General features: G+C 41.9%; 1 protein-coding gene across 1 annotated transcript in view; it reads left to right on the top strand.

Moving 5' to 3' along the window:
- Window positions 1-12,152, top strand: part of LOC112076506 (A disintegrin and metalloproteinase with thrombospondin motifs 7-like) — a 50,070-nt gene extending 37,918 nt beyond the window's left edge. Inside the window, exons 6-7 of the mRNA XM_070441356.1 lie at window positions 9,431-9,574; window positions 12,029-12,152. Coding sequence (XP_070297457.1) covers window positions 9,431-9,574; window positions 12,029-12,152 — 268 coding nt within the window. The remainder of the gene's footprint in view (window positions 1-9,430; window positions 9,575-12,028) is intronic.
- The last annotated feature ends 2,188 nt before the right edge of the window (window positions 12,153-14,340 follow it).

Genomic DNA, 14,340 nt, shown 5'->3' with positions numbered 1-14,340 from the left:
TTTTTCCATTGGAATTTGGTTGTGCTTTTAGATGGTTGAAAGCATAGTGACACTTTGGGAATTCCAACACTTTTAGCTGTATTTTTTGAGTGGGTGAATCTCATTTATCAACGTCTCACACCAAATTTTTCCCAATTATCCAGGTTGTAATGATGTGGTGTGCTCAGTGGGTAGTGAAGAGTAGTCTACACCAAAAATGGCTTCTCTATTTTGGAAGATAGGAAAGAGGAAAAACAGACCCAGGTGGCCAAAACAAGCTTTAAAGCTTCTGTCTGATATCTCATGTCTCTCTGCTACCAATTACAGTTATCCAACACCCTTTTATCTTCTTTGTTGACAACATCACACTAAGATATTGTTCTTCACACGAACAGTAAGCCACATGCGCCAACGCACTCAGATATTGAGTTCTTCACACTAAAGCAGATGTCATACAAAGCAACCTGGATGCAATTTATGTCCACCTGTCACCCTCAAACTGCCTGCAACATAGTTGCATTGCATCATCGCAAGAGATAGAAACTGACTGGATACAATGTCCAGTCAGTAAGCAGAAACAAGTTAACATTACTCGTCATATCATTCTGTTCCAGTTGTCATGTTTATTATTATATATATTCTTTGTACTTTTACCACTTTTCCGTGATATCCAATTGGTAGTACGGACTCGGGAGCGGCGAAGGTCGAGAGCCATGCGCCCTCCGAAACACAACCCTGCTAAGCTGCACTGCTTCTTTACACAATGCTTGCTTAACCCGGAAGCTAGCCGCACAATGTGTCGGAGAAAACACTGTACACCTGGCGACCGTCAGCTTGCAGGCGCCCAGCCCGCCACAAAGAGTCGCTAGAGCGCAATGGGACAAAGACATCCGGGCCGGCCAAACCCTCCCCTAACCAGGACGACGCTAGTCCAATTGTGTGCCGCCTCATGGGTCTCCTGATCACGGCCGGCTGTGATACAGCCTTGGATCGAACCTGGGTCTGTAGTGACGCCTCAAGCACCTCGATGCAGTGCCTTAGACCGCTGAGCCACTCGGGAGGCCTAATAAATGTAATTTTATAAGTGAACTCAGACCTAGAGCTTAGCTCGCCGCTATCTTGGTTAGCTAGCTAGCTGTTGTTAAAAACATGGTTGGTAAATAGGCAACATTTTGGCTAGCTAGCTAGCTAAATTTTAACAGACAGAATTTTGCCTATATCAATGCTGTTATAATTACCAAACATTTGGATAAACAAATAATTTATGAAAAATGATGTGATGTATGAAAAGATTGCATGTTCCATTTGAATTGCTTTGCCTTTGTGTATCAGCAAGGTCGCTTGAGATGTCACAGCTTGCAACTTGCTGCAACAGAAATGTCCAAATTGATTCGTGTTACACAGGCGTCGCACAGGCAGCCCAATTCTGATCTTTTTTTCCCACTAGTTGGTCTTTGATCTTGTCAGAGCTGATCTGATTGGTCAAACGACCAATTAGTGAAAAAAATATCAAATTGGGCTGCCTGTCTAAACGCAGCCGTAGAGTAATCTGCATGGTGTTTCATCTCCATTGTGTGATGTGATGAAACAAAAATAGGTGGTTCTTTTAAATAATAATAACAAGCAGGTGTTGGATTTATGTACCGCCCATCCCACCCTTGTGTCGCTTAGTTATTATGTGTGGCTGAGGGAATGCAACATTTGAAGTATTTGATAAGCATTCAATGCTCACCTGAATGAAAGAGGAGCTGTGGAATGTGATACCATGGGACATTGCTCTGGTCCCTCCACCCTTTAGAACCTATTAATGATGTTCTTTGTCCTCAGTGTTCTGTTGTTGTCGAGGCAGACACTATGGCTTTGGAAATATGTTCTGTTGTTGTCGAGGCAGACACTATGGCTTTGGAATTAAACTAATTAGACAATCAAAAACACATACAGCCAAACACCAATGCATGACACAAACCTGTTGTTTTTCAGTAGCTAATTATCCAGGAGAGCTAACATATAGCAAAGTGGGGGTGTTAAAACATGAGGAGAGAGACTGAATGAGAGAGAAAATGAGTGGGAATGAGATGGAGAAAATGAGATGGAGAGGGAGGACGAAAGACAAAGGAGATGATTGTGGACTACAGGAAAAAGAGGACCAAGCACGCCCCTATTCTCATCAAAAGGGCTGCAGTGGAGCAGGTGGAGAGCATCTAGTTTCTTGGTGTCCACATCACCAACAAACTAACATTGTCCAAGCACACCAAGACAGTCGTGAAGAGGGCACGACAACGCCTATTCCCCCAAAAGATTTGGCATAGGTCCTCAGATCCTCAAATGGTTCTACAGCTGCGCCATTGAGAGCATCCTGACTGGTTTGCATCACTGCCTGGTAGGGCAACTGCTCGGCTTCCGACCGCAAGGCACGACAGAGGGTAGTGCGAATGGCCCAGTACATCACTGGGGCCAAGCTTCTGCCATCCAGGACCTCTATACCAGGCGGTGTCAGGTATATTGTCAAAGACTGCAGCCACCCTAGTCATAGACTGTTCTCTCTGCTACGCACGGCAAGTGGTACCGGAGCGCCAGGTCTAGGTCCAAGAGACTTTAACCAGCTTCTAGACTATTTGCATTGCCCTCTCCCCCTCTTTTATGCCGCTGCTACATCTGTCGTTATCATCTATGCATAGTCACTTTAATAACTCTACCCACATGTACATATTACCTCAACTAACTGGTTATTATATTTTTTAAACTGCAGAGAGAGAGAGAGAGAGAAGAGAGAGAGAGAGAGAGAGAGAGAATTCTGCAAAAATATCCTCCGTGTACAACGTAGAACACCAAATAATATGCATGCAGAGCAGAATTAGGCCGATACCCACTAATTATCAAAATCCAGAAAAGAGCCGTTAAATTCTACAACCACCTAAAAGGAAGCGATTCCCAAACCTTCCATAACAAAGCCATCACCTACAGAGAGATGAACCTGGAGAAGAGTCCCCTAAGCAAGCTGGTCCTAGGGCTCTGACAACAAAACACACACCCCACAGAGCCCAGGACAACAGCACAATTAGACCCAACCAAAATCATGAGAAAACAAAAAGATAATTACTTGACACATTGGAAAGAATTAACAAAAAAACAGAGCAAACTAGAATGCTATTTGGCCCTAAACAGAGAGTACACAGTGGCAGAATACCTGACCACTGTGACTGACCCAAACTTAAGGAAAGCTTTGACTATGTACAACTCAGTGAGCATAGCCTTGCTATTGAGAAAGGCCGCCGTAGGCAGACATGGTCTCTCAAAGAGAAGACAGGCTATGTGTCACACTGCCCACAAAATGAGGTGGAAACTGAGCTGCACTTCCTAACCTCCTGCCCAATGTATGACCATATTAGAGAGACATATTTCCCTCAGATTACACAGATCCACAAAGAATTTGAAACAAATCCAATTTTTGATAAACTCCCATATCTACTGGGAGGAATTCCACAGTGTGCCATCACAGCAGCAAGATTTGTGCCTGTTGCCACAAGAAAAGGGCAACCAGTGAAGAACAAACACCATTGTAAATACAACCCATATTTAATGCTTATTTATTTTAACTTGTGTGATTTAACTATTTGTACATTGTTACAACACTGTATATATATAATATAACATTTTGTAATGTCTTTATTGTTTTGAAACTTCTGTATGTGTAATGTTTACTGTTAATTTGTATTGTTTATTTCACTTTTGTATAATATCTACCTCACTTGCTTTGGAATGTTAAACATGTTTCCCATGCCAATAAAGCCCCTTGAATTGAATTGAATTGAATTTGAGAGAGAGAGAGAGAGAGAGAGAGAGAGGAGAGAGAGGAGAGAGAGGAGAGAGAGAGAGAGGAGAGAGAGAGAAGAAGAGAGAGAGAGAGAGAAGAGAGAGAGAGAGAGAGAGAGAGAGAAGAGAGAGAGAGAGAGAGAGAGAGAGAGAGAGAGAGAGAGAGAGAGAGAGGAGAGAGAGAGAGAGAGAGGAGAGGAGATTCTGTATGTGTATGTTTACTGTTAATTTTGTATTGTTATTTTCACTTTTGTATAATATCTACTCACTCTGCTTTGGCAATGTTAACACATGTTTCCCATGCCAATAAAGCCCCTTGAAGTTGAATAGATAGATAAATAGACATATTACCTCAACTAACTGGTATATAGTCTCGCTATTGTTATTTAAAAGCTGCTCTTTAATTACTTGTTACATTTATTTCTTATTCTTATCAGTATTTTTTTTTTTTATCTGCATTGTTGGTTAGGGGCTTGAAAGTAAGTATTTCACTGTAAGGTCTACAACTATACCTGTTGTATTTGGCACATGTGACTAATGAGAGAGAGAGAGAGGGTTTGGTGTCTCTAGCWTGAATGATTTWWACCCCCTAAGGTCGCTGTCCTCGCCCCTGCTGAAATCATATTAGCATAATACAAAACATTTAATAATCTATCAGTTTAAGCTAGACATCTGTTTTTTTTTGCATTGGATGCGTCTCAATCCACCACATCTGCTTAAGTAACACTTCTGCATCTGCTGTGAAAGGTGACAGAACTAGAGCGGTGCTTGTCAGGCCGAAAATGGAAAGATGAGACTCACACGTACATGTCGGTTGTTTTGCTCTAGGACGACCACAGGCCACACAAGACTCATCTGAAGTCGGTACAGCCGACCTGCCAACTTCTGTCTGTAGAGTCCGAATAGTTGAGGCTACACACTAATATGACCCATCTGTGTAAAGGTGAGACTCTCACGAACATGTATAGTACCAGTCAAAAGTTTGGACACCTACTTATTACAGGGATTTTCTTTATTTTTACTATTTTCTACATTGTAGAATAATAGTGAAGACATCAAAACTATGAAATAACACATACTGAATCATGTAGTAACCCAAAAAATGTTAAACAAAGGTGTGCCTTGTTAAATTGTGGAATTTCTTTCCTTATTCATGTTTGAGCCAATCAGTTGTCTTGTGACAAGGTAGGGGTGGATTACAGAAGATAGTCCTATTTGGTAAAATACCAGGTCCATATTATGGCAAGAACAGCTCAAATAAACTAAGAGAAATGACAGTCCATCATTACTTTAAGACATGAAGGTTAGTCAATTCAGGAACATTTTAAGAACTTTGAAAGTTTCTTCAGGTGCAGTCGCAAACACCATCAGGCACTATGATGAAACTGGCTCTCATGAGGATCGCCACAGGAAAGGAAGACGCAGAGTTACCTATGCTGCAGAGGATAACATTAGAGTTACCAGCCTCCTCTGTTCAGAGGAGACTGCGTGAATCAGGCCTTCGTGGTTGAATTTCTGCAAAGACTCCAGTACTAAAGGACACCAATAAGAAGAAGAGACTTGCTTGGGCCAAGAAACACGAGCAATGGACATTAGACCGGTGGAATTGGTCTGGAGTCCAAATTTGAGATTTTTGGTTCCAACCACCGTGTCTTTGTGAGAAGCAGAGAAGGTGAACGGATGATCTCCGCATGTGTGGTTCCTACCGTGAAGCACAGAGGAGGTGGGGTGATGGTGTGGGGTGCTTTGCTGGTGACACTGTCAGTGATTTATTTAGAATTCAAGGCACACTTAACCAACATGTCTATCACAGCAATCTGAAGCGATACACCATCCCATATAGTTTGCGCTTAGTGGGACTATCATTTGTTTTCAACAGGACAATGACCCAAAACACACATCCATGCTGTGTACGGGCTATTTGACCAAGAAGGAGAGTGATGGAATGCTGCATCATGAGATAGACCTGGCCTCCACAATCAATTGAGATGGTTGGGATGAGTTGGACGCGCAGAATGAAGGAAAAGCAGCCAACAAGTGCTGAGCATATATGGAAACTCCTTCAAGACTGTTGGAAATGCATCCAGGTGAAGCTGGTGAGAGAATGCCAAGAGTGTGCAAAGCTGTCATCAAGGCAAAGGGTGGCTACTTTGAAGAATCTCAAATAATATTGATTTGTTTAACACTTTTTTTGTGACTACATTATTCCTATGTGTATTTTCATAGTTTTGATGTCTTCACAATTATTCTACAATGTAGAAAATAGTAAAAATAAGAAAAAACCCTTCAATGATAGGTGTGTCCAAACGTTGACTGTACTGTACATGTCAGTTGTTTTTGCTCCTAGGACGCCCACATGCCCCACAAGACTCAAAAAGAATATGGAAGTACAGTATATATGGAGACGGTTTAGTGACAAACAATTTCCTGATCTTTCTTATGTCTGTCAGATATAAGACAGACACTTCGAACAAACTTTGTTTGATATTTATTTGAGGACATGTAGTTAATCTGTTTTCAATGCGTTTCTATGGGTCAATGGCAGTAGGGGGTGAGTATTTTTATGCAAATGTACAGTCGTGGCCAAAAGTTTTGAGAAGACACAAATATTAATTTTCACAAAGTCTGCTGCCTCAGTGTCTTTAGATATTTTGTCAGATGTTACTATGGAATACTGAAGTATAATTACAAGCAATTCATTAGTGTCAAAGGCTTTTATTGACAATTACATGAAGTTGATGCAAAGAGTCAATATTTGCAGTGTTGACCCTTCTTTTTCAAAACCTCTGCAATCCGCCCTGGCATGCTTGTCAATTAACTTCTGGGCCACATCCTGACTGATGTCAGCCCATTCTTGCATAATCAATGCTTGAAGTTTGTCAGAATTTGTGGGTTTTTGTTTGTCTACCCGCCGCTTGAGGATTGACCACAAGCTCTCAATGGATTAAGTTCTGGGGAGTTTCCTGGCCATGGACCCAAAATATCGATGTTTTGTTCCCCGAGCCACTTAGTTATTCACTTTTGCCTTATGGCAAGGTGCTCCATCATGCTGGAAAAGGCATTGTTCATCACCAAACTGTTCCGGATGGTGGGAGAAGTTGCTCTCGGAGGATGTGTTGGTACCATTTTTATTCATGGCTGTGTTCTTAGGCAAATATTGTGAGTGAGCCCCACTCCCTTGGCTGAGAAGCAACCCAACATGAATGGTCTCAGGATGCTTTACTGTTGGCATGACGCAGAGACTGATGGTAGTGCTACCTTGTCTTCTCCGGACCAAGCTTTTTTCCGAGGGCCCCAAAACAATCTGAAAGGGGATTCATCGGAGAAAATGACTTTACCCAGTCCTCAGCAGTCCAATCCCTGTACCTTTTTGCAGAAATAAGTCTGTCCCTGATGTTTTTCCTGGCTTCTTTGCTGCCCTTCTTGACACCAGGCCATCCTCCAAAAGTATTCGCGCCCACTGTGCGTACAGATGCACTCACACACCTGCTGCCATTCCTGAGCAAGCTCTGTACTGGTGGTGCACCGATCCCGCAGCTGAGATCAACTTTAGGAGATGGTCCTGGCGCTTGCTGGACTTTCTTGGGCGCCCTGAAGCCTTCTTCACAACAATTGAACCGCTTTCCTTGAAGTTCTTTGATGATCCGATAAATGGTTGATTTAGGTGCAATCTTACTGGCAGCAATATCCTTGTCTGTGAAGCCCTTTTTGTGCAAAGCAATGATGACGGCACCTGTTTCCTTGCAGGTAACCATGGTTGACAGAGGAAGGACAATGATTCCAAGCACCACCCCCTTTTGAAGCTTCCAGTCTGTTATTCGAACTCAATCAGCATGACAGAGTGATCTCCAACCTGTCCCCGTCAACACTCACACCTGTGTTAACGAGAGAATCACTGACATGATGTCAGCTGGTCCTTTGTGGCAGAGCTGAAATGCAGTGGAATTTTGGGGGATTCAGTTAATTTGCATGGCAAAGAGGGACTTTGCAATTAATTGCAATTCATCTGATCACTCTTCATAACATTCTGGAGTATATGCAAATTGCCATCATACAAACTGAGGCAGCAGACTTTGTGAAAATTAATATTTGTGTCATTCTCAAAACTTTTGGCCACGACTCTATGCACATTTTATATAATTATAGTTGATAAAGTTTTAAATAATTTGATGTTAAGATAGCTTGAACATATTGTTAAGTTGGTCTTGTAGCTTGATTGGCCAAGGAGCAGGACCATTTTTAACATCTACCGCCGTTATTCCTATGGTACTCATTCAAACTAATGTTAAGTTATGCAAATGTTTTATGGTTACAGTTGAAAAGTAAATAGTATAAAAAATCTTTTGACAAGCAATCTAAGTATAGTGTAGAATTAGAATGCTGTGATGCAAGTTAGTTAAGTCAGAAAACAAGTCGTGCAGCACACAAGTTAAATGAATTCGCTATGAGGTGCGTAGATCCAAATGCCCAATAACAAGAAAATGAAGGTCCACTCTTTTGGGATGAAGGTGATTGAAGATACATCTGTTTATTCCATAGGGACAAACTTCTCACCCCGTCAGGTTTCATCAGTGTCAATGTATAGCCTTAATTCAAAGGGAGTGGACCTTATCAGTGCTGTTATGAATGCAAAACCTAATAGAGTTGATAGTAGTTGAGGTCAACTCCAGTCAATGTATAGCATGTCTCTATACGTGTCCCACTTCTTTTTTTAATGAGCTCTAACTGAACCAGCACTGACTTAGGCATTGTTGGAAAGGGGCCCTTTACTACATACAACAGCAGGGTATGTAAATACAATTAAAAGGGATTTGCCGAGTCTTTGAGGCTTCAGCCCTCGCCTTGGAGTCTTTAGACCATCACAGAGTGAAGCTGTGATATTGGTTGGTGGTGCCATATATTGCTAAGCCCCTAGTGTGATTCAGATTAGTTTCTAAATACTCGCTCAGTGCCATAGGGGTAAATGGACTGGTCGGTTAACGCTTGTGTGAGATCCGGAAGTCCGGCGACTGATGAAAGCAATGTGTCGCATTAGCTTAGCGGGCTATGCTACCCACTACAAAGACACCAAGACTGCTGCCAGACATGTTTGTCAAAGGATTTTGTGCGGTTTCCAAGGCAGGCTCTGGCAGCATTTGATGTKTATACAGTACATGTCTGTCTCTTTGGTCTCTCTCTACTGTGTGAATGTGTACGTGCATACGTGTGCTTATTAAAGTGTGTGTCTAGGCAGCCTGTCTAKGCAGTGGCCTCTCAATATACACTCTGCATCAGCTGTGTGTGTATGTATTGAGTAGACAAAATATTAGGAATGCCTGTTATTTCCATGATGGTGGGTTGACCAGGTGAATCCGGGTGAAGCTATGATCCCTTACTGATATCACCTGTTAAATCCACTTCAATCCATTAGTTATGTGTTCCTCATKTTTTGTCCAGTCGGTGTATAGTGTATATTTGAGAATGGATATTATATTGTATAGTTGTCCACTCACTGTGTTGTCTCTGTGTAGTGTGTGTGTGTGTGTGTGTGTGTGTGTGTGTGTCTATATTTTCCTATATATCTGTGTACATGTCAAATTGTCCATGCAGGGCCCACTCACTCTCCCTTCTCTCTGTGGGATGTGCTTCTATGCCGCAGCTTTGGGATTCAGCATGATGGGAACGGCAATGACTGTGAGCCGATTGGGAAAAGACCTTTCATCATGTCTCCACAGCTCCTGTATGGCACCTCCACCCCCAGCTGGTCGCGCTGCAGCCGGCAGTATATCACCCGCTTCCTCGAGTGAGTTCTAATTCCTAATTCTATTGTCCCACACTGATGACCTCATCATTCTGTCTAAGTTTCTCCCTGTTTTCTCTCTCACGCTTGTAATGATAATATGCAAAATGATAGATATATAGAAACCATACAATGCGTCATTCAATCAGCTAAAATGAACTTGTGGGTTATGATATGGATGAACGATGGTTCAGCAGCAAAGGAAAACAGAATGCAATTCATAATTTCCTCACAATATGTTGTTTCTTTTCTGCCTCTCTTCTAGTCTCCATCTGTCTTTTCTCTTTTATTCTCTCTCTCCTTCTTCTCTCTCCTCATCCCCTTCAAACCACATTACCTGTCTTTTCCCGTCTCTAACTCCCTGATTCTACAATTCCACTCATCGTTTGTGCCACTGATGGCCTTGAATCCATAATACAACTACTCCCCAATAGAGACCTAATGGAATATGTACCGGATATGTTGCACTGATTTATGAGTGAATTCTAATTGTCCCAGGTCTCTTTGTTCCATTGTGGCTTGATGCTTTCAAATTGAGCAGTTCACCAATGATGTATCCACTTTCAATCGACCATCTACCCAAATGCCTGGATATGAGAGGGTTGTATTGGGATGGGTACTTTAGAATGTTTCAATCACAGATCAATAGCAAACCTCATCACTGCTTACTACCATCCAATCTATCTGAGACTCAGAGACAAGCGTCACGACAAGCGTCAGAGACGTGTTTGGTTCCTAAGTAAACCAAGATAAATGATCTATTTCAATACATCATACACCCTTTCCGTCATAGGTTTGTGTCTCACCCCAGGCCTAGATCTGCATCAGATACATGTCCTACATGTAGTAAGACAGAGGGGCGCTATTTCGCTCGCTCAGATTCTTTCTCAGTGAGATAGTTTCAACACTTGCTAATTGAAGGAAAGTTGGCGGCTGCACAGTGCACTCTTCGGATGCTGGAATTATTTTGGATGAACATGCGAGAGGTAACCTACTTTTTAAATTAATTAGTTTGACAATGAAAACATCATGGTTTGTGTTCATGGGACATTAAAAGGTAATGCATTTGACAGTTTAAATTATGTCTTTACTTACATTCCTACAAAATGTGAGAGAGGGGTGCCTCAGACTGGCCTCTGCCTGGGTGTGTGTGTTTGTGTGGACCTAGGCGGATCTAGGCCTGGGTGGAGTAATGATTTATCTTCATGCCTGCTAAAAAAATACGACGGCATTTGCTCCCACATTTTTCCTAAACGTGATTGGTTGCATGTGCTTCTCATATATATTGGCTTGCTACAGTGTTAGTCTCTTGCTCCAAAATGCTCTGGTAACATTGTTTGGATCGCTGCACTGGCACCAACCGGCAAGAAAGGCAGAAAACCAGTGTAAAAGATAACTAATGAGCATGTCTGGAAACATGGTCCAGATTTACTATGAGAAGTGTTTGCACAATAAAAAGAACTTGCACCTGTTTTCTCTTTGTCTGAGTGTGAACATGGATAAACTAAAGAATAAAGGTTACAAATAGGAAAATGTGTGTATGGTAAAATGTATGACAATGTTAATGTTTTAGCTTTGTTTACTTTGACTTTAAAGTCATGTGAAAATGTTGCACCCGTTACAAACGTTAAATTCAGATTGGCATGCATCTGACATGCACCAGCCAAGCCTACATTGACTGTTTTTCTTTTGGTTTTTGTTTCTTTGTCAGAGTGAACTGTATTGTATGACTCAGTATGTATTTTTTCTTTGCTGAATAGTAAGCCTATTTACATGCTATAGCCTACTACCTTATCTAATGCAGGCAAACCATCACTTGAGAGTTGGCCAGTCACAAGTTTAGCTGCACTCGTCCTTCTACTTGTTTGGTACATTTGTACTTTTTTGCTCTACTTGTTGTTTTGGTGTGACGACGGTATATTATTTCAGATATGTTTGGCATCAGATGCAACACAGTCGTGTCCTTGAAAATTAACATCACACATATGTGAGGGTGAAAATTTCATCAGCACAAGACCTATGACCGGAAAAGGGTGTATGATGTATTGAAAGAAACCCTTTATCTTTAATTTCCCTCAAGTAACAAGTGAAGGTTCTTTCAGTACATATACATCCTTTCCAGTCAAGGTCTGTGTGATAATTTTCACCTCACATTGTGTGAATATGTTATTTTCAGAACATGACTGTGTCGGGTAGGAGCGTTGACCCAGTAACCGAAAGGTGCTGATCAAATCCCGAGCTGATAAGTAAAAATCGTGTCGTTCTGCCCTTGAGCAAGCAGTTAACCCACCGGAAAAGTGGTGCGTGGCATATGTAATTCACCACCTTTTGCTATGAAGCCCAGTAGATAAGGATTATGGGCAACCAATTACCTTCAGAGTCACATAGTAGTTAAATAAAGTCCACCTGTGTGGCAACTGTCACATGATCTCAGTAGTATACACCTGTTCTGAAAAGGCCCCAAGTCTGCAACACCACTAAGCAAGGTGCACCACCAAGCATGCACCATGAGACCAAGGAGCTCTCCAAACAGGTAGGACAAAGTGTGGAGAAGACGTGTCACGGCCGTCATCAGAAGTAGACCAAGGTGCCAGCATGGTTGAGCTACATTTCGTTTATGTAGGATGACGCCGACAAAAAAACATAAACATACAAAACAACGCGTTGAAAGCTTAGGGCTATGTGCCACAAACAAAGTTAACTTCCCACAACAAAAGGAGGGAAAAAGCGCTACCTATATGTCCCAATCAGAGACAACGATAGACAGCGTGTCCCTGATTGGAACCATACCCGGCCAAAAACATAGAAATACAAAAAATAGAAAATAAAACATAGAATGATCCACCCCAAATCAGCACGCCGACCAAACCAAAATAGAGACATAAAAAAAGGCTCACTAGGTCAGGACGTGACATACAGATTAGGTTGGGTTATAAAAAATATCAGAAACTTTGAACATCCCACAGGAGCACCAATAAGCCATTATTTAAAAATGGAAAGAATTATGGCACCACAACAAAACCTCCAAGAGAGGGCCGCCCACCAAAATACGGCCAGGCAGAGGCATTAATCAGAGGCAATTAAAGAGACCAAAGATAACCCTGAAGGAGCAGCAAAAGCTCCACAGCGGAGATTTTGGACTTTTCTGTCCATAGGACCACTTTAAGCGACACTCCCACAGGCTGGGTGCGTGGGTTACAGAAGAGGTGGACAGAAAAAAAAGCCATTTGCTTAAAGAAAAACAATAAGCCAACACGTTTGGTGTTCGCAAAAAAGCATGTGGAGTCTCCCCAAAACATATGAATAAGGTACTCTGCGTCAGATAAGACAAAAATATAGCGTTTTTGGCCTATTCAAGGAAAAACGGCTATGGGTCTGGGCGCAAATCCAACACCTTCATTCACTGCGAGAACACCATTCCCCACAGTGAAGCATCGGTGGTGCAGCACATTGCTGTTGGGATGTTTTTCATGGGGGGGGGCTTGGCAGCACTAGGACACTATTTGGGAGACAGAGATACTATGAATATCCACCAACAAACTTCATTTCTAGAGTTGGCTGAATATGTTTTGACGTACAACTATTTCAGCGTTTGATGATGAATGACTATCTCCAACCGAATGAACATCGATGGCCTTCTACATTTGCTCCGAGCTATGCCACCTCTATGAGGGGTCTTTTTGAGAACGTTTGTTAAATAATGGAAAACGAGATCCATTTTTGGAATAAAGTCCTTAAGTGGTATCGATATATTGATGACATTTGTATATGGTTAGGAAGCTGAGAAGAAACGGTCAGATTTTATGGCACTACCTCAACGACATTGACCCCAATCTCAAATTCACTATTGAACGTGACACTAAACGTGTTCCCCCCCCATTATCTAGATTATTGTGGATTGAGAATCAAATGGAACCTTGTTACAAGTTTAATAGAAAGAAACGGACAGAAATACTCTATTACAGGGTGACAGCTTCACCCTGAGCCATTACAAAAAGGACTTCCAAGAAAGCCAATTTTTTAGACTGCGCGCGTATATGCACTCCACAGCATGATTATCTAGAAAAGCTGCGGAGATTGCGCATGAGGTTTCTAAAAAGAGGCTATTCGTCACAATGTGTGGATTGAAGCTCATAACTTGGCATTGGAAAAAACAACGAGATGAACTGCTACAAAAAAGACCCGCTAAAGCTACAGAACATTTCCGTAATTTCACAACTACATATACTTTGAATTCGCGAAAATGGAGAGGTGGTCAGAAACACTGCATATTTTATTCATCGGACCCAGCTTTGCGCTGAATTTAAATATCCACACGTATTGTGTATAGGAGAGGTCGCAATTACGCGATAAATTGGTTCCATGCCAACTGCCAGCCACTTAAAGAAAATTTAGCCAAGCACTTTTACGCCCCTACAAATGGTAGCTATAAATGCAGAGGATCGCACCAGGCAAAACAATATGATTGAAGTGTGAATATTTCTGCCCACCCACACACAGGAAAAAGTTCCAAATAAATGACTTAGTTACGTGTTCCACCACCCATGTTATTATACATTATTACAATGTCGCATGTGGGCTCTGTTATGTCGGTAACCAACCCGCTCTCTCCAAACAGAAATTAGTGAACATAAAAGTTCAATCAGGAAGAAACGACAGGGATTATCCAGTCGCTGCTACATTTCAGATGACAGAAGCAGACATTTCCACCTTTAGATTTTGTGGCATAGAGAAAGTTAAGATATCCGACAGGAGGTGAACTCTTCTTT

Source organism: Salvelinus sp. IW2-2015, unplaced genomic scaffold, assembly GCF_002910315.2.
Source record: "Salvelinus sp. IW2-2015 unplaced genomic scaffold, ASM291031v2 Un_scaffold3799, whole genome shotgun sequence".
Lineage (NCBI taxonomy): Eukaryota > Metazoa > Chordata > Actinopteri > Salmoniformes > Salmonidae > Salvelinus > Salvelinus sp. IW2-2015.
This window is presented reverse-complemented; position numbering and strand designations above follow the sequence as displayed.